Source organism: Haliotis cracherodii, unplaced genomic scaffold, assembly GCF_022045235.1.
Source record: "Haliotis cracherodii isolate W230 unplaced genomic scaffold, xgHalCrac1.p SCAF_4, whole genome shotgun sequence".
In the NCBI taxonomy this organism is placed as follows: domain Eukaryota; kingdom Metazoa; phylum Mollusca; class Gastropoda; order Lepetellida; family Haliotidae; genus Haliotis; species Haliotis cracherodii.
The window spans coordinates 14,828,692-14,848,989 of NW_027266297.1; the positions used below are offsets into that span (position 1 = coordinate 14,828,692).

A 20,298-nucleotide genomic window follows, 5' to 3' on the forward strand; every position below is an offset into this window, starting at 1 on the left:
AGACTCGCGCCATTACCGATTGGAAGACACCAGGCCAACTTTTTGACGGCTCCTAGCCTCATGTGTCGTGGACATTTCTAAACCTCGAGTCACATTAGTGAGCTAGTGTCGTTTAACGCCGCTTTATATAGAATATGGGGGTTGGTTGGGGGTGGGGGGGGGGGGGGGGGGGGGGGGGGGATCTCGAAGTGATGCAGGTCTCAGGCTTTTACCACTTTGGAAAACCCACGAGCATGGATATGGTGCCGACAACCACGACACGTAATCAGACGTATCTGGGATTCGAACGCACGATCATAGGTTTCTGGTGCGTCAAAGGGACGCAACTCTGCGCATCAAATTTGGACGACCGGGAGTCACAACATGACATGGGTTCATCTGTGTGATGGCGTATTTTGTTTATAGTTTGAAGAACCTAAAGATAAATCATTTTTTATGGTGTAAGGACACAAAAATGTTCATTCTTAATCATGCCATAATATGCTGTGCTTTAAACAGAATGAAAACATGGTACATTTACTCATTACCTTTAAGAAGTGACCCTTCGCAAGGCGAAAATACAGCAGATGCTTTGTACTGAAATGACACTTCATATATAATGTTTTAGTTAAGTACTGTGTTCATCTGTGAACAAAATCGATAGTCACTTTGTGACGGAAATATTATCAGTGTACCTCATTGCATTATTGATAAATGAATGGCTGCCACTGAATTATTTGACACAATGTTTTACTCAAAGAACAGTGAGAAAATTCATAATAAATAGCTGTCTTATCCTCTCATCTCGGGAGGGGCGGTCGGGTAGCCTAGTGGTTAAAGCGTTCGCTCGTCACACCGAAGGCCTGGGTTCGATTTCCCACATGGGTACAATGGGTGAAGCCCATTTCTGGTGTCTCCCGCCGTGAAATTGCGTGAATATTGCAAAATGCGGCGTAAAACCATACTCACTCACTCCCATCTCGTGACGTGGAAAAGTTAACGTTTTCACCCGTGGTTACATCAATATTATGAAAATGCCACTATGTAAGATAACTCGATTAGAAGAACATGTTTGACAAGAAATGCCCAATATTGTTTCTATATATGACCTGACCCGTGAAGATCCTGGTAAGAATAGGTCTTCAGCAACCCACGCTTGCCGTACGTGTCGTAAGAGGCGACTAACTAACAGGCTCACTGACTTGGTTGATGCATGTCGTATCCCAATTGCGTAGACCGATGCTCATGATGTCATTCAGTGGATTGTCCTGTCCGGACTCGATTATTTACAGACCGCTGTGATACAGCTGGAATATTACTGAGTGTGGCGTTAACCAACCAACCAACAAATCTATATGACCAAACACAGCATGATTAATTGTTCTGGGTTTTAAAAACAACGTACAAATGATGACTTGAAGAAACTAGTGGAGTGTGTTTAATTTTATCTGGTGACGTTTTGTCCTCGTATTTGCTTGTATACCCCTTGTATAATAACGACTTCATCAATAAACGATAGTTTTGTTTTTCGTTGTTAAACGTCGCGGTCTGAAGTAATCTGGACCTGACGATCCAGTGATTGACAGCATGAGCATCGATTTGGATACGGTAGCATGCATCATCCAAGTCAGACAGCCTGATCAAGTTAGTCGCCTTTTACGACAAGCAACGGTTGTTGAAGACCAGTTATAAGCCGGTCAAACGACAGTTCATTCATAATGAATTTGACCAGATGTCAAGTACGACGATGTTCACACTAACGATTCCATAGCACCAAGTTTAACAATGAAAGGGACAACAGGTTCGTTGTCCGATTGCAACTGAGTTCCACTCTGGTGAGATGTCAGCCATATTGGCTGCAGTTCAAACATGGCAGTTGAATCTGAGCACGTGTCTGAGAAGGATCGTTTATGTTTGATTGGCTTAAATCTTGCTTGGTAGTTGAGCTGTAACTCTGAGTCCTCACGGACACAGGATTCAGACTTGTGTCTGTTTTTAGAAGGTCGACATGACGTCATTTCCGGGTGAGGCGGAACCTCAGCTAAGAAGTCTTCAAAATCTGGTACGTCTTTTGATCGGGTGTCTGGTGGCAGTACAAAAGTGCAGTCAGAGGAGTGAGATTCGCTGCTACACTGACAGCTCGGCATCGGCTGGGTATACTCAACGTTTGCTAACCACATTTTAACACAGTCTTCTTTCGTGAGTTGTCGAACTTGCTTTGTGTCCTTGACCTTGGTTCGAGACGAGCCTACACACACGGCTGTGGAGTTCGTTCCCCCAGTCAGCGACTGTGATGATGTCCTACCGGGAAGCTTTTGATGAGCGTCTCTGAACGTATTCTTACTTGCTGTCATAGTATCGTTGTCATTCCATTTAAATTCCTCGGGACTGATCACCTTAATCTCCCGAGATGCCTCGGGTTCTTTAACACCAGACTGCTTCCCGGACGTGACTAGAAAATGTGACATGGAAGGTAAACGTAGTTGTAGCTTCTGCCACATTGAGCTTTTGTTAGTTCTACGCTGCACCACACATCTATTATCATTTGAAATATCACCACGAGAAGCAATAACCCCTGATGTCTCACTAGTTCCAACTAAACTAGTCCCGACTGTGTTAGTGTTCCGACTATTAGAGGAACAGATATCCAGACTGACTTCACTTCTATTTCTGGCCCTTCCATTCGTTCCAGACTTCCCCAAAATGAATTTATGTCCTTTCCTTGGTAGTCTTGGCTGACTCTCCACATTAAGAGCAGCAGGTGCTTGCGACGCATATTTAGACACACGAGTTGGGTCATCGATAGAACACGACTCTTGTGTTCCCGTTCTGTACGTTCCATAATCAGTAGGGGTGTCACTAGCCCTGGGATCCACGGATATTGTCCGCCCAGAAACACGTCCACAACACATGGATGCTTCACCACCTCGAGTTTCGCCTTCATGAAATGGTATCCTTTCTGCTACACTTCGACCTTCACCCGGAAACGGCAACCTTGGAGACGATCGACTTGACTGGTCCTTTCCCCTTGCAGGGAGGCTAAGTTGCGTCGTCTGAGTTTTCCCATCAGAGGTGTCGTGATTGTTATCAATATTGGAACTGATGGATGGTATTGCAGGTATGCCTTTGATGATATTATTGCTTTCTAGGATGGTGGCCTGGTCTGGTGTTTCCGATTGGATCAGCTGTACATTTGACGGCGGAATGATGAACCCACAGCTCATGAATTTCAAAATCAGCGCACAAATGAAGAGTGCTAGAACCGTGACAATGACTATTAGTTTGGTGATATAATCATAATCCGCTTCTGCTTTCAAGAGCCACACTGCCACCATGGTAATGTTTTCAACCAGGATGACAGTATAAAAAGACACATACTTACATTGCACTTTATGTATATCCTTCTCTACGAGGTCAAAAATATTCAGGAAAGATAATCCAATCCTCATGAGAACATCTTTGAGGACCAAGGACTCGCTTTTCACAGCCTTGCAGCTCATATACCCAAATATCAAGAACACCATGTGGAGGGCAAGGAGTATCAACACAAAGTATGGCGCTGCGAGATTCATTAGGACAATACACGCGAATCTGGCAGTGAGAGCAAGAGTCGTTCCCAATAGCAGCAGGAATATTCCACAGTATCTCTTGGCGTTGCCATTGGAGACGCCAGTGTCATCGTTCCAGGAACAGGAATGGAGCTGTTCGCGGACACAGAACATGGTCAGGCTGATAGAAGCCGAGAGTAGAGCTACGGACAGTGTTAAGACGGGCACGGCTTTAATAGTCATTGTAGAAAAAGTTAGGCATCCGTGAAGCGCTAGGAAAGGCAGGGTTTGAATGGCGACGTGAGTCAGTCTTAGACTCGTCATTTCCAACCAGTCTCTTTTGTCATACAGAAAGATCAACTTCCCAAACCTCCACGTGAGGCCAAACTGACACAGGTGTAGAACAAAGCACAGCAGCTTCCCGAAGTACTTGTCCGAGAAGTCCATCGACGTTCTGACCATCATGGCTGAAGACGTGTTGGTGAGGACGAAGGAGAGCAGGATGATGACGATGTAAGTGATGAAGAAGGCCATATGGTCGTGCAGTTCGGTGGTTAGGTAGGATATAAGCAGCGTCTCCAGGTACATGGTGATGATACTTATTGTGAGTAAAGGGTTCACCATCTTGATGTACAAATATCTCATCTGCTACAGCCTTCTGTGGTATGGTCTTCTCTTCGTTAAGCTACGCATTACTGGAATCGGAATCAGTCAACCGCGTATGGTGACTTTACATCATAAGAACATCTTATGTTGTTTTATACACGCTGTTTCGGTAAGACTTTCCTTGAGCCGTGAAGTCAGGTGTTCTCACATGATTACATCTGTGTTCTAACCGTGTGCATAGCTCCATCCAACATGCCTTTGAGCTGCAGTCGAAAATAGTTGCCTGTCGCGATCAAACAGCCTTCTTAGAGCACTCATCTTCTGCGTGGTGTACGTCTGTCTGCTACTCCCAAAGCGCTACCTGCAACATCGAAAACAACTTTTGTTAAGTAAACAAGTAGACATGCCATTTTGTTGCCACAGAGCATGGCCCACAGCTTTTTCTCAACCTGTAATCTTGATAGCAAACACTGCCGGTATTTATTGAAACGGTTGTATAATAGAAGTGTTAATTGTTTTTGCTGAAAGTCGTTGCACACTTTCGATGCGAGACGGTATGACCCCACTTACCAGACGTACAATGCAAATGTATTTGTTGAAATGGTAGTATAATAGGAATCCTTTCCCCAAATACCATGGCCTTCTTTCCAACGGGACACCATGACTAGACTTACCTGACTTTCACTTCTATTGGGCCTATTAACGACGTCTAAACACATGTACATCGACAGTCACTTGTACAACTTCACTCTATACACCTGTGTACAGACACGCTATACCTACAGGAGTGTCCACCGTGATTCTTTATACATAAGAAGATTTAACATTAAGATAGATATCAGATTGTGTGCCAGCCACGGGTATTAAATTACATCCGGGCATTCATGTACCAAGCTTGAATTTGCCACCTTGGGGTTACGGTCAGAGGTCAACTCGATCTATTGCCGAAAGGTCATATTACCCATTAAAACACAAACCAATGCATGACACATCTGAATTGGGCGTTTACCTGAAATCTTTACCTATTGTTGGCAATAAAATTGAAACGAACCCTTTCCGATCGGCAATGTTGCATGCACACATTCATTTAGAAATGGGTTTTGACGTCCGATCTTAGGCAGTTTAGGTTATAGGTATAAGTAATTAATGTAATAGAAGAAGAGACTTTACATGAGAAAAAAGAAGGCGCGACTGTTTGCGTCAACGGTATGGATATTTGATCTCATGAATTTTTTGAAATACGAAATAGATATGCCGAAAAGATGGTATCTTCAGAGAATGCTTGGTTAAAAAAAGTTAATCCTATTTTAATTAGGAAACAATCATGTGAATTTCAAAGAGATGGGGGTTGGTGGTAGCTGTAGGGGTGTCAAGGGGCATGACCCTGTGTTACTGAACAAAGTACACATGCCTCGCATTGTCCAAAAAATCAAATAATGTGCCCTTTCCTTGCAGACACTTGTCTAAAGAATACAGTTCGTTATTTTTTATATTAAAAGAATAATAATTGAGCACGTCTTTATGCTTGGAAATGTTGTTTTGGGGTTCCCTCAGCAGTATTCCAGCTACATGGCGGCTGTCTGTGATTAATCGAGTCTGGACCAGACAGTCCAGTGATTGACATCATGAGCATCGTTCCGCGCAATTGGGATCGATGACATGCATCAACCAAGTCAGCGAACCTGACCACCCGATCCAGTTAGTTAGCTCTTACGACAAGCATAGTTGCCTTTAACGACACGCATGGGTTGCTGAAGACCTATTCTACCCCGGATCTTCACGGGTGCTGGGAAATGTAATTGAGCTTAACATTAAAGACAATACGTTCACCGCAAGGCAAGTGGTTGCTCCCCTCGTGTTATAATGTTATGCCAGACCGCCTCCTTGGATTAGTGGTAGAGCGTCCGCCCGGAGAGCGGAAGGTCCGGGGTTCGAGACCAAAAGACGTTAACAGGTGGTTCTTGTTGTTACCCTGTCTAGCGCTCGGCATTAATGGGCGCTCGCAGTAAAACAAGTCGGCTCGGCTCGTAGTCAGTATACTGTGTCTGGGTGGGGTATTCATGTTAAAATTCGTCATAATATCTCGGTGGGCTAGCAATATATAATCGACATCAGTCCGGACTAGTACCCACACGTGCATGCACGTCGCTATATAAGTGCAATAATCGTGGACGCGACGTTAAACCCCATTTCACCTCATCTTACATTATACCAGTCGTAACTAGCTAGTCGTCTAAGGCGCCGCGATTCGCTGTGCAGAGTTGCGTCCCTTGGGCACGCCAGAAACCTATGATTTTGGGTTCGAATCCCGGTTCGCCCCAGTTATGTTTCTAGGTTTGTCAGCACCATTCCCGTGCTCGTGGGTTTCACCGAAGTGGTAAACGTCTGAGACCTGCATCACTTCGGGCTTTCCTCCCAAATTAAGCTGACACGCCGAGATATAACTGGAATACTGTTAAAAGCTGCGTTAAACCCAACTCACTCACTCACTCACTCATTCGTACAATTCCAAACAACCTTTCTCATACCGGTATCATCTCTTTGTATGTATTCGTGCTAAATCCATTAACCTTCTCTTTATAAAATAGTTTTATAAAACATCCCATTCTAATCCAACGAATATTTGACACATTTCGCACAGAGGAAATCCAATCAGGAAACATACACGATAAGAACAAACAGTATATGATAATATATGGTTAAACACACATACCCGATCTGATACACCCAGTCCAGTGTTCCCCTCTACTGTTCAGGGTAGATCAATACCCTTGTTTCCCAAGGGACATGATTATACGGGTATGGTCTTGGTGTCGCTACCCGTCTAACACTGCCTCGTTTACACACGGCTTTACCGTGGTTTATCAATCTACAATGAGAATGTCATTCATACACTCCAGCGCTATATATGACAGAAAAGGCTGAGCTCGATTACAGTTTTGACCCGCTTTAACTACTCCGACAGGGAACAATTTATTGGCTAATCCTTTTGATATATGGGAATAGACCAACTTGATAAATACAATTTCAACAATGAGCTTCATATTAAAAGTTCAATGGTTATCTCGTTTTCAGAGAGAGCCAAATTAAAAAAAGATATTTAGGAACTATTACAATCTCCTGCTCTATGTTAGGTGATGTATTACATGAAGTTTGAGGAGAATAAATCGGGATATAAGAACAGCGCATTAAGACATATTACGTTGTAATTACAACAGGATTAGCACCCGTGTAAGGGAAATAAACTGCTTGTTATTTCTGTTCACGACTATCGGCACAATTTCAATATAGGCCAGAGGTTCCGTGTTCTTTATCAGACGTGTCTCGGCTTCGATATTAATGTCACTCTGAGGATGTAAATAAATGAGATCCGAATTGCATTTTTATACGTTGAAACGTACAACACTTCTGTGGCCAGTCTTAATCAGTGTTGTGTGTTGGGTGATTTATAGCGAGAATACTGATTCTTTCAAAGTGTTTTATGGTACGAGCGTAGATATGTGGTGGACATTTTCAAATTTGACGCATCAGAGACAAAAAATATGTCCGATTATGTCAAGGTCTCTATTTGTACTTCTATCATAAGTTATCGTGTGTTTTTTTCAGGTGAACAATTGATTTGCCTTTGCATGTGTTTGTGACGAGAGCCACCGGTGGGACAGGATGCGCTCATCTTTTCGCGAACACCCGGTATCAGAACTATTTGATAGTGATTCATAAACACATGCTCATGACGTCGTAGCAGATATTTTTTTATGAGTGAGTGAGTGAGTATGATTTTACGCCGCTTTTAGCAATATTCCAGCAATATCACGGCGGGGGACACCAGAAATGGGCTTCACACAGTGTATCCATGTCGGGTATCGAGCCCGGGTCTTTGGCGTGACGAGCGAACGCTTTAACCACTAGGCTACCCGACCGCCCCTTTTTTTATGATTATGGAAATGTTTTTATTGCTTTTAATTACTTTTAATTACTTTTAATTATACTTAATTATCATTAGTGTTGCAGACACTGAACAGTGACCTTGTTATACACGTTGTTCCTTATACACATGATTCCGAGAAATCATTTTGAAGACAAAATAAGTTAATCTGTTACCTTTAAGAATCTGTTTTCTAACAATCTTGAATTTGATCCTTAATTATGCAAAGCTGATTAACTACGGATCATAATAACTATTTGTTTTTTTGATATTTCAGTGTGTACCAGTACTGTCACGCTGAAGCAGTTTGACAGAAACACCCATACATTTGTCAGGTAGCGGTCTTAATGTATTAAGATAACCATATATTGTACTGATGCAACACCTGTTCTGCCAGTGCTGTAAAAGATGCTCGTACATACTCGTACATACTAGGTTATAGTCATGCTGTAAACATTGTTATTTGTCATCACATTTGAATCAGGTGTAAATCACAAGCAACAAAACAAATAAATAAAAAATATTAATCAGTAAGTATGGATTTTATGCCACGTTCAGTTAATGTCTTTGAAGTTTGGGTTATCATTCACTGTTAGACTGATGTATAGTCGAACCCCGTTGTCTCCCGGTTCTGTCGAACTAACTGTCGGATCCCAGCAAATACTTACTATATTTATTGCTATTACACACCGGGGGCACGGGTGGCCAAGTCGTTTAAGGCGCCGCGATTCGCTGTGCAGAGTTGCGTCCCTTGGGCACGCCAGACACCTATGATTGTGGGTTCGAATCCCGCTTCGCCCCAATTATGTTTCTAGGTTTGTCAGCACCATACCCGTGCTCGTGGGTTTCACCGAAGTGGTAAACTTGCATCACTTCGGGCTTTCCTCCCACATTAAGCTGACACGCCGGGATATAACTGGAAGACTGTTAAAAGCGACGTTAAACCCAACTCACTCACACTCACTATTACAAACCAGATGTGTCGAACCCAGGATAAATTGAACTCTGGGAGTTCAAGACTACAAGATCGACTGCACATAATAATATATGAGTTTGCATAATAACAACAGAGTGAATGAAACTTACTGGGCTACCAACTGTCCCGGCTAAGCACCTCTTCAAATCTTATACTAACTAATGGTCGGAAAAGAACGTCAGTTTCAGTTCTTTTCAAGTCTTGTAAAAACGTGGTCCTCAGATAAACTCCTTGATCCCCCTGATAACCCTCGCGCACAGTTACGACATACGTTGTTGGCCACGGTCTCCGTCGTAAGACACCGCGTTATCAGGGGGTAATCGGCAACACGCGCAGCGCCTGCATGCCTCCCCTCTGAGAAAAAGTCACCTATTGACCTAGTCCCGACATTCCGGCGAACTGGTCGGACGTCCCAGTATCACGGGGTGGGGAACATGGCTCCTCAATGGCCATTGGTCACAACCCGACCCTTTCCGTAACCTGCAAGAAGACTCGTCCCCCTATCGATGAATGTCATGTGCGAAAATACGACAAACCAATCAGAATGCGCGTATGACTTCAAGTACTTCGGTCAAAGAATTCCCCAGGAACTACTTTCATTTTACCAGAGACCATAAAATCTATTATATGGTCTCTGATTTTACATATATCTTGCATTTAAAAATACCCAAGATACAGTTAAATGTGTTCAATCACACTGTATAATAATGTAAGTCCCAGTGTGTTTTCAATAGCATCTGGAATGTATATGATAGGGGAAATATACGTGGACTTAAAAAATACCCAAGATCAGAGACCATATAATAGATTATATGGTCTCTGCCAAGATATAGTTAAATGTGTTCAATCACACTGTATAATAATGTAAGTCCCGGTGTGTTTTCAATAGCATCTGGAATGTATATGATAGGGGAAATATACGTGGATCATTGCGCAACGGGTTGACAATTGTTTTAGCTACGACCGTTTGGGTTTAGACGGAACCAAGTCGTAAAAATAGCCACGAGAAGGGCGCGAATCGCTTTTCGGCTTGTCCCGGAATAACACGAGCTGGTAACGAATACTCAATGGCATGCATGGCAACTGATTCTTGTCCCGTGCCTGGTCTTGTGTATAGAAGTCAAACAGAACTCTGATTTAATGAGGAGAACAATTGGGTTGACAGCTCTACATACACATAGGATCCGTTTGATTAGGTTACATGACATGCAGAGACTAAACTAGTTCCTCAGTTGGTCCCCGCAGCATTCTTTGCGCTTTACGGCTCTTGCTCAAAGGATGTTTCATCAGGATGACAGTATTCAAGGCCTTCACAAGGCTTTCAAAACATTCTATTGTATAGGATAGTTCTATTGTACGTGGGGGATATTACAAGACTGACGCATCAGCGACCAAAATGACGTCTGATGCAATTCCTTATTTTCACTACCACATGACACCATGAAGTCCTACAGAAGAAACAGCCATATGAAAATTGTGTTAGGAGTGTATTCCCATGTTCAAAGGTTTCTAACCTTATAGCAATTAAACGATATGGTTGAGAGTGACAAAATAATATTGTCAATGTCAGCACTATTCTAGGTCTTTCACGGCGGCCTGTAGACAATCGAGTTTTTGGCCAGGTAAACCAGTGACTGACGGCATAACTAACGATCCACGCCAGAGGGGTACAATGTCGCACCTTAGGGGTACAATGTTGCGCTATAGGGGTACAATGTCACGCCATGGGGGTACAATGTCACGCCATTAGGTGTACAATGTCGTGCTATAGGGGTACAATGTCACATAGGGATACAATGTCACGCCATAGAGGTACAATGTAACGAAGAAGACATGCAGAAGACGTGATGTGGTTTTGTCCAACACATCGAATAAGAATCTACCCCGAAAAACGACATTGTTGTGTTTGTTGGCCTAAGTACACAGAACAGATTTGGTTTATGTGGCCCTTTTGCCCAATATTCCTGAAAAAAATCGAAAAGGCGTTTTCAAAGTGTTTCAGCTGTTGATGTAACCCGTTGTTGTGGAATACTCCAAGGGACACCATGAATGGGCTTCAGACATATTTCCAATAGAACATAATTTTTCGGTACCACTAGGCTTACCCACCGCCCTAAAAATGCTGTGTCTACTATCTACCAGCAACAGGTGGGTCGCCATACTGTAACGCCCTCGCCACACAGTGTTGCTGTTAAAGGTACCCTGTAAGATAAATTGCTAACATCAATATCAGATGAACATGGTCATTTACACGGTATTCATTCAGTGTTATCCCTGTATACACATTTACCTACATAGTAATCTCGAGTAGCATCAAATGTCTAGAGGAGTCCTTCGATCAACTTGCCCAATTAACCTGTCATTCAACACGAATACCGTTCCGTTCTTTGTAATGCGCGATGTATTAACGTCTGTCTGTCTGTCTGTCTGTCTGTATGTATGTGTTGTGGTGTTAACGTATATAACGGGGTTGAGGTTGTATCGGTGGCCATTTGGTCCAAGACAGTAATAAATCTATTATCAGAATTTCATTTATTATTTTTCGAAATGCATTTTATTTTTTTACAGTTAAAATCCTGTGGACATAAATTGTTGAAGGATGTGATTCACATCAAGCATGAATGTTTTCAAGGACGAAGAATATTGTGTATTTCATAAAGTAAACACAAGACAGAATTTATTTTCGCCTGTAGGTACTACCTAACTAATGTATTATGGCTTAACAGATAATGGTGAGTGAGTATGGTTTTGCGTCGCTTTTAGCAATTTTCCAGCAATATCACGGCGGGGGACACCAGAAATAGAGTTCACACATTGTACCTATGTAGGGAATCGAACCCGGGCCTTCGGGGTGATGAGCAAACGCTTTAACCACAGGGCTACCCCGCCGACCGTAACAGAGAAGATACAACACCGACTATATGGCGACAATCCTGTTGTTATTCTTTCACATTCATGACATATTTTAGGAAGGCTTTAATGAATTCTCATATTTATGCCTCAACTCCCAATTTGATTGCAACTAGGGAAGTCCCGAAGAACTGTTCTTGAGTATGTATCAAACCCTGATATAGAAGGCTTTGCAAATATTATACGTCAACGCCAGAGATGACCAGTCTCGATTATCTGCCCAAACAGATTCCATTGGGCATAAAAGGTAAAGTATCGATACCATTTATAAGAATGGATCACTGCAAATCTGTGATGTTCGCGAAAATGGTAAGCACGCCATGCTCCACCAGTAGCACGCGCCACACTCACACAACTTGGATAAAGTAAACGTCCCACCCAGCAATACTCCTGCCATATAATGACGGACGGTCAATAATAAAGTCTGGACCAGACAATCCTGTGACACGATAGCACGTTTACTGATTTAATTGAAACTAAAAACGAAATTAAATTTAAATTACATTTACTAATGACACGATGTGATAGTTCTAGTAGACGAGATTATATATTTTTTATTTTTTAACAATTTGTCAGTTACAATAAATTTATCGTTAAGTAATAACGAACCCTAATTGTTACACATTCTTATCCGCTTACATTTGTGACAAAGTCTTAGTAATAGTCCAGCAATGTTCGAGCCATATCACCGCAAGGGACACCAAATATTATCTCACCTAATATTAAAATACAAAGCTCATGATTGGTTTAGGAGCGGACAATTATTTTCCATGTCGCCCGCTCGTGTGGCCCGCTGAGAATCAATCGGAACACACCTTAGGTAGCTTGCTTTTCACGCATAAGTATGGTTAAATGAAATAGACCGATGTTTATCCGAATGCATCGGGTAAAGGGGAGTCACTCTTCGTGTGCATCGTCTGCTAGCTGTGAAAATGACAGAAGTCATTCCGTGAGACTTCGGACATCTATTCCGGGTCTGTATGAATGAACGTCGGTGAAATATACTCACTGTCAACCGATCCCATGGGGCATATGGTGTGACGTACCCTGTGTGTGAGCCTACGAACCCTCGCCTAATGGCTCGGGGTACATCGCACCACATACCTCTCGAAATCGGTTGACAACTATTATTGACTTCGAATGTCGTACCCATGCAAGGAATCGAACCCGGTCTTCTGTGGGTCCAGCAAAACCCGTCCCTTGTAATAATGTATTTATTTGTTTAATTTTGATTGTACTAATATATTGCTGCAGTAAATGTTCATAGTGCCTATGGGGGCACGAGTGGCCCAGTCGTCTAAGACGCCGCGATTCTCAGTGCAGAGTTGCGTCCTATGATTACGGGTTCGAATCCCGGTCGCCCCGATTATGTTTCTAGGTTTGTCAGCACCATACCTGTGCTCGTAGGTTTCACCGAAGTGGTAAATTACAAAATAGTGATGAAAATGAAATGAATGGATCACTGAAAATCAGTGACACGAGGTGTACGCAAAGCCCTGTATTGGATATGCGAACACTGTTTTATCTGATATGAGTCAATTCAGACTAATCTCAACGAAACATCCTACAAAAATAGTTATCTCAATTGTTCAAACGGATTAATGTGACGACAGTGTGATTTGCTTCTCTAGGATGTGTAAGATCACAATCGATATTGTTAATACCCTTTCCTTTGATCTCAATGCCAATATTAAACACGCATTCTGATCTTTATAGTGATCGAAATAACACTGTAACTACAGCAGTCAACTTGACATCATATGACATTCCCTGACGAGCAATGATTCGCCATTTGGAGTTGCGTAAGCGACAGTCCAGACTAGACTGGTTTGCATGCCTAACAGCGCTTGCGCTCCTCGCTGCTCTCCACTGCAGCCAGAGCAGAGCGTTGGGCGAACCAGTCTACAGTCAAAACTGTCTCTTCCGCCGCTGGTTCCAGGTTCAATGTGCGCTACTACAATTTAAACCATGTAGAGACGGAGCCAAGCTTCTTATACTGTCTCCCATTTCACTTTCATTTAAAAACGGTCCTTTACTATTACATATCTGAATACACAGGTTGTGTAGTGTTTGTTACTTTGAATCTTGTCTTGTATGCTTATACGTATGTATATAATGTTTTGATATATTCACATAACCCTGTTATACTGGGCAGCTCTGTTCCAAGCTAAATAAATTGTATGTGAGTGTGTGTGGGGTGGTAGGGGTGGGGGGTGGTATAATGCATAATCTACTGAAAATAATTATCCTCCCCCATAGCTTGCCATATTTTTTTGGGATGACCCCCCCAATGTCTCCATGTCCAAACCATGTCCTCGCGTTATAACGAGGTACCACTTTATATGTATTTGAACATTTTGTTCGAGCAGTAGTTCTCTATCGGAGTAGTATACACACTGCCCTAATAAGTATAAAACACCATGCATTAACTGTAAGGTTCTCTGCTACCCTTTTTTGTCTATGCCCTCTTTGAACCTAGATATTATCGCCAATATACCATGCGTGAACTGGTATATCCCTGATATCCTCTTGTCTAATTGTATTCGCGTTTACCCGTTTGGCCCAACAATCATATAAACATCAGCGTTGTCTCAATGGCTGCGACTCTATCCGCCTTCCTCTGATGTGTTAATGCACGTACATAATGTTTGTTCTGCTAATTCCTCGTGTCACTCGAGCTGTAATGTACAACCCGTGTTTAACACAGCGTCTAAACCCGGACAGCTGATTGCTGAGATAAGATTAACTTAAATCAGCTGGTAAGTCTTAAGACAACCAACGCGGCGCGACTAAGTCTTCAGGAGGACCTCTTCATGGTGTGTTTATGACACTGGGATCTGTGTTACATTCTTCACTGTCGCCCATGTAACTAGTTCTAGGGGCGCGTTTAGCTCAGCTGGGTTAAAGGTTCGTTGTAATGCCTTAACTAGGTGTCATATATGATTAACTTTGTAACACCTCGAAAACTGATCAATTGTTTCATTTATGTTAAAAAAGATTTTCTACGTTTTAGCATTGTCTGCTTCATTTTTTGCGGTCAGTTAGAAAGTAATGGTGTTTAAAGGAAGCCATCGAGGGATACTCAAAGACTTGAATACCAACAGTAACACGTGACCTAATTACGTCACTGGCATTACCTTTTAGCACACGACACCAGTATTATAACCACCGCTAGTAGTGAGGGAGTTAAAATTTAACGTCGCATCGGTCACCGCTAGGAAGTATGTGTAGACACATAAAGTGGCGCTAAAGTAGTTAGTACAAATTAAAAAGCGGCCTTTTTTTGGATTAAACAGTGTATGGACTGAATGTTGTATTATGTGTTAATACGTTTGTCACCTTTATTTACGCTGAATGTTATGTTTTATTCGTATATTTACCTGAACATTATAAAACAGCTTTTCCAAACCATAAACCACATGGCTACAATCCCAAAATGGTATCACTAGAAATAGACAACAGAGTTTCGGTTTGATTTTAAACATGGCCACCGCAGGAGACATACTGAATTAGCTCAGTCAATTTTCCACCTGATTTCTGACGGTTTGATATAAATTCTTAAGGTGACAGGTCATGCAAGTCACTATTTGTACTGATGTAATTTTGACTTTTTACGACACGGGTATGAGGCTGACACACCAAGGTTCTTAATCGGGGCGATTCGAACTCAAGATCAGCGGATCCAGGTAGTAACTCCGACTATTGGGCCACACTAGTTCCCATCATTCACGCCCCCACTCCCGTCTCTTTTGTGTAAGAACAAACTCCGGTATGTATGTAAATAGTATATACTTCACAACTTTTGATTGGGATGTTGCACATGCCCAAGTGGCAACTTGACCGATTGCCTTGTAGATGTTGTCATGCAAATAGCATTTATTGCTGCATTGGGATTGACAACCTTCCAGCATCAATTGTCAGTCCAGACTCGATTATTTACAGACCACCGTCATGTAGCTGGAGTATTGCTAAGTGCGGCGTTATACAACAAACAAACAAACACGAGATGAGAAGAACATCTTACCCTGATTATGTAGAGGCATGTCCGTCCCCAGTCGTCAGGACAACAGGCTAGTGTACTATACTTTAGACGTAATACATTCATACGAGGAAGCAACTTTAACGTACATTCCGCTACACGAAACAACATTGATCGCATAAAACTTTTCCTCCCCTAATTAAACAACCGCATTCCAAGCTGAACAATCCCCGATCAAGGAATCAATTCATGTTTAATATCTCCACACCTTGCCCTGTGTAAATAATGCATCCACCCAACTGGGATATCTAGGTACGGCCTGTGTTGCCTATCATAAGATACGCGCACAGTGAAACCCCGCTTATCCGGACACTTCCCTCTCCAGTCATGCCGGATTAACGAATCATGGTTTAAAGTAATGTCCCATGAAGTATTTAGAGGCGACTAACGGGATCGGGTGGTCAGGCTCGCTGACTTGGTTGATGCGTGTCATCGATCCCAATTGTGTGGATCTATGCTCATGATGTCAATCCCTGGATCGTCTGGTCAAGACTCGATTATTTACAGACCGCCGTCATATAGCTGGAATATTGCTGAGTCCGGCGTTAAACAACAAACCAACCAACCAACTAACGGAGGTAAGCACCATACCGGTGCTCGTGGGTTTCACCGAAGTGGTAAAGTCTGAGACCTGCATCACTTCGGACTTTCCTCCCACATTTAGCTGACACGCCGTGATATAACTGGAATACTGTTAAAAGCGGCGTTAAACCCAACTAACTCACTCACTCCAGCCTTTATCTTGCAGTTGTTCAATAACGCAATCGTGTCACCACAACTATCTTAGTCTATGTTATGTAAGGAATGGCAGAGCCCAGTTGGTGGCTACCTGATGTACGAAGTCTCATCTAACACCCCTGTGGGTGTTCCAGGTCAGAACAGGTGCCCCATGCTTTCGTAAGAGGTGATTACAATTTTGGATATAGTAGTCAAGTTGTGCCCTAATGGCGTCGGTTGTTGCTCATATGAAAAAAACGTTAGCCTGACCCGGACTTGACAGGCTGCCTTGACATAGTTGGACAATTGCTGACTGCGGCTTTGAACAACATTCACTCATCGACCCTCACTCTCCCACTCACCCACCCACTCACCCACTCACTCACCCATCTAATGAGGACCTTCTCTATGTTTGTTACCGCAGTGTTAACGTTCTCCTGTTGCTGGTTGTATCTGGGCTGTGGCCTATCAACGAACAAAGACAGAAAGCTGATCTCACCCCACCCACACTACAGCTTGTACTTTTTTGTAAAATATTGAACGTCATAACCTCTACATGTTTCTTACCGGATTAACAGCCATCGAGATTTTTAACGGTCCCCTCCTGTAACCAGAAACTGACGGTTCGACATGGGTCATGTTTATACGCTTAATGTTCAAGCTAAAGAAAGAGTTAACTTTACAAGGTTACAAGCGCCGTGGGAACTCCTGGTTAGAATTGGCTCCCAGTGACCTATATATCGACTAATGGATCGGTGGTCAGGCTCGTCGACTTGTTGCTTGCGTGTCATGCTCACAATATCAATCACTTATTTGTCTGGTCAGATTGGTTTATTTACAGACCGACGTATAGCTGGAATAATCCAGGTTAAACATAAAACAAATAAACACACAGGGATCACAAAGCCTAGGTGAACCTATTCCTACTTTTATAAAATCCCAAACCACCGTAATGCGTTAATCATACAGTGTCACTTTAAGGGGTATTTATGCGAATGTAAACACATTCACTACAACTACAGAGAGGACTAAAGTGCGAGATAAGATAGTCTGCAGGCGTCGGCATCTTATGTTGACACGCTAGTCCCTTCTGTGCGATATCTTAATGTTTTTTCTTCATGAAGGCGACTTACAAATGGTGTTTGCGTACCTTGTGACACCGACATTCATATGGTTAGAAACGAAGAGCCCTCGTGTCGATGATTTTTTTCAAAGCGGTCGATAAACATAAACATTTGATTGCTAATGTCCATACAGTTTTTGTAAATGATATGTTAAGTCTATCTTTTATTAAATGAAAAACGGAACAAAACCAATTGTTAAAATTTACCACAAAAAATACGCTATTTCGTTTCGTTACCTTTCCAAATCGACTTTTTAAAAATGCCATCACAACGTGCAAGGTGGTAATGAAATAAACAGTGTATGCGTACATGTGTTTTAATATAACGAGATCTGTGTGGCAGGTGTCGATTAAGCTAAACAATATTACTTGTGTATACAACAATTTTGTTTTGAATACAAACAGTCAGCGGCAATACATAATCTATATTTGCCCCTCTTATCGCAGGTAACAAATCTCTACATCACAATAAGCTGCCATCGGATCAGCGGAGGTAGAGTTACGTTATTAATCAATATACTCCCAATTAGGTCTGCGAGTATTGTGTGAAGAAGTCACAATGCTGCAGATACAATTTCCAATCAATATTGGGCGAAACATTATTACGAGGCGGTCGATTGAATACCGTGAGATAGGCGGCCTAGTCTCTCGCTGTATCTCGCAGTATCCCGCTGCATCCGAGATTTACAGCTCAATCATACACCGAAATGATATTATCTTGACAATGGTATTCGTTTTGAGATTTTTAAAACGTTTCTGACTATTCTGTTGGAACGAACGATAAAATATAGTGTTTAATGATTTTTAAATATTAATTTATATATTTTTTTTGATTGAAGAATATGGTTGCGAATTTGTAAAGCCAAATCATTGTTCGTTTGTGTTTTAGAAGTAAAATCAGAAGATAAACAGATAGTATAAGGTATTATTCTCACCGAACTGTGAGACTATATAGATGCACTTAAGTTAAAGGGGGGTTATTATGTTCATGGATACACTGCATTTGAAACCATAGTTCAAATACTGTGTTTGAATGCTTCTTGTCAACACAAAGTCAACACAAAGGTTAAGCCACGGTTAAAGAAGGGGCTGCTATAGACACTGCTCTTTTGGCAGTTTGGGATAACGAGAACGTTAGTTTCACGATAAGAGACTTAACCATAAGTATTGATGAGAACAATGCTTACCCCGACGTCAGACGTACAATCATGGTCATAGACTCATATATAAATATTGATCTGAGTGAGAGGTGAACATCAGAATGACGCAATGGATTGAATATTACATGAGGCGAAGGCCACACGGCTCTTGAACCCAGGAATAGACTCAGCAGCTATTGATGCTGGTTCAACATTCAATGATTAATGAACAAACATAGGCGTACGGGCATTACAAACGCGATTTAATCAGAATGATTCCAAGATGCACGTCAATGCTAGAATCGAGTATTGAAGTCACACAATATCAACAGTGCCATTGGAACAAACAATGACAGACCCCTGTTGGTTCGACCATTTCCACAAAAGACGAATGACCAGTACAGATCTCGACTGACCAGAGCAAATAACACACGCGATACGAGAAAATAGCCCTATGTACAAAGAAATATCGTAGTTTGCATTTAGACGTTCTCTGCAATGCTATGTTATAGAGGTGTGCGTTGCAACATTTTTTCTACATCACTCTGATCAACAGCGTTGTGAGCGTGGAACGATTACAAAGCAACACTAATCAGGACTGTATACCTACCCCGGTATGTCCGTCCTTCCTCCTTCGCTCCAGTGATCTGATTACAACCAGCCGGTAAATATCAACGACTGAATAATTTATCAACTCTGCCGACACCTGTCACTCGAATTAGCGCTGCAAATGCCATAAATATGTGTATGTTTTACCCAGGTAGGCTCTTGTATCCGGGTGTGGATCCCCTTATAGTGCAGGTTTTGTTGGTGCGTTTGAGCGAGTTTGAACACCGAGTAGGTTTAAAATGGGAACAGGTACATATTCTGTTTGTTTTTAACACCGCACTCAGCAATGGTCCAGCTGTTTTATGGCGGTCTATAAATAATCGTGTCTGGATCAGATAATCCAGTGATTGACATCATGAGCACCGCTCTACGCAAGTAGGACACAATGTATTCTGGAAACACTTGAGTTAGTTACTAAAACTGCCACTAGGTGTCCATATTGTCCTCTAGTTTTTGTCACGTTTAGCGAAGCAGGAAGTGATCTATGGATGCGTAATGTTGTTTTGCTAGAAGTGACGGTTATGCACAACATACGGCTAGGTCTCTGTAGAAATATTCACACAATACTCAATCTTACATAGCAAATACAACTGTAGTCGTTAAATAGTGCCAAGGAACATGATTGATAAAATGGAATCTGAAACCAAAACGAAATGTGTGATCATTCATTGACATCATACTTGTCGTGGATTACAAGAAGTTAACCTTTAACATCATACTTGTCGTG

General features: G+C 42.2%; 1 protein-coding gene across 2 annotated transcripts; it reads right to left on the minus strand.

Moving 5' to 3' along the window:
* Positions 1-1,361: 1,361 nt before the first annotated feature.
* LOC139479002 (uncharacterized) lies at positions 1,362-19,660 on the minus strand. 2 transcript variants are annotated; one of them, XM_071261727.1, is made up of 2 exons: positions 19,569-19,660; positions 1,362-4,490 (listed from the first exon to the last, which is right to left on the minus strand). In XM_071261727.1, the coding sequence occupies exon 2, from the start codon at positions 4,170-4,172 to the stop codon at positions 1,731-1,733; it is 2,442 nt and encodes an 813-aa protein (XP_071117828.1). In that variant the 5' UTR covers positions 4,173-4,490; positions 19,569-19,660; the 3' UTR covers positions 1,362-1,730. The 2 variants fall into 2 exon arrangements, with proteins under 2 accessions (XP_071117828.1, XP_071117829.1); XM_071261728.1 differs by lacking the exon at positions 19,569-19,660 and adding an exon at positions 6,847-6,875 and having other exon boundaries at positions 1,362-4,494.
* Between the last annotated feature and the right edge of the window lie 638 nt (positions 19,661-20,298).

Excerpts from the sequence above, each read along its gene's own strand:
- LOC139479002 (XM_071261727.1), bottom strand. The coding sequence starts at position 4,172 with ATGAGATATTTGTACATCAAGATGGTGAACCCTTTACTCACAATAAGT.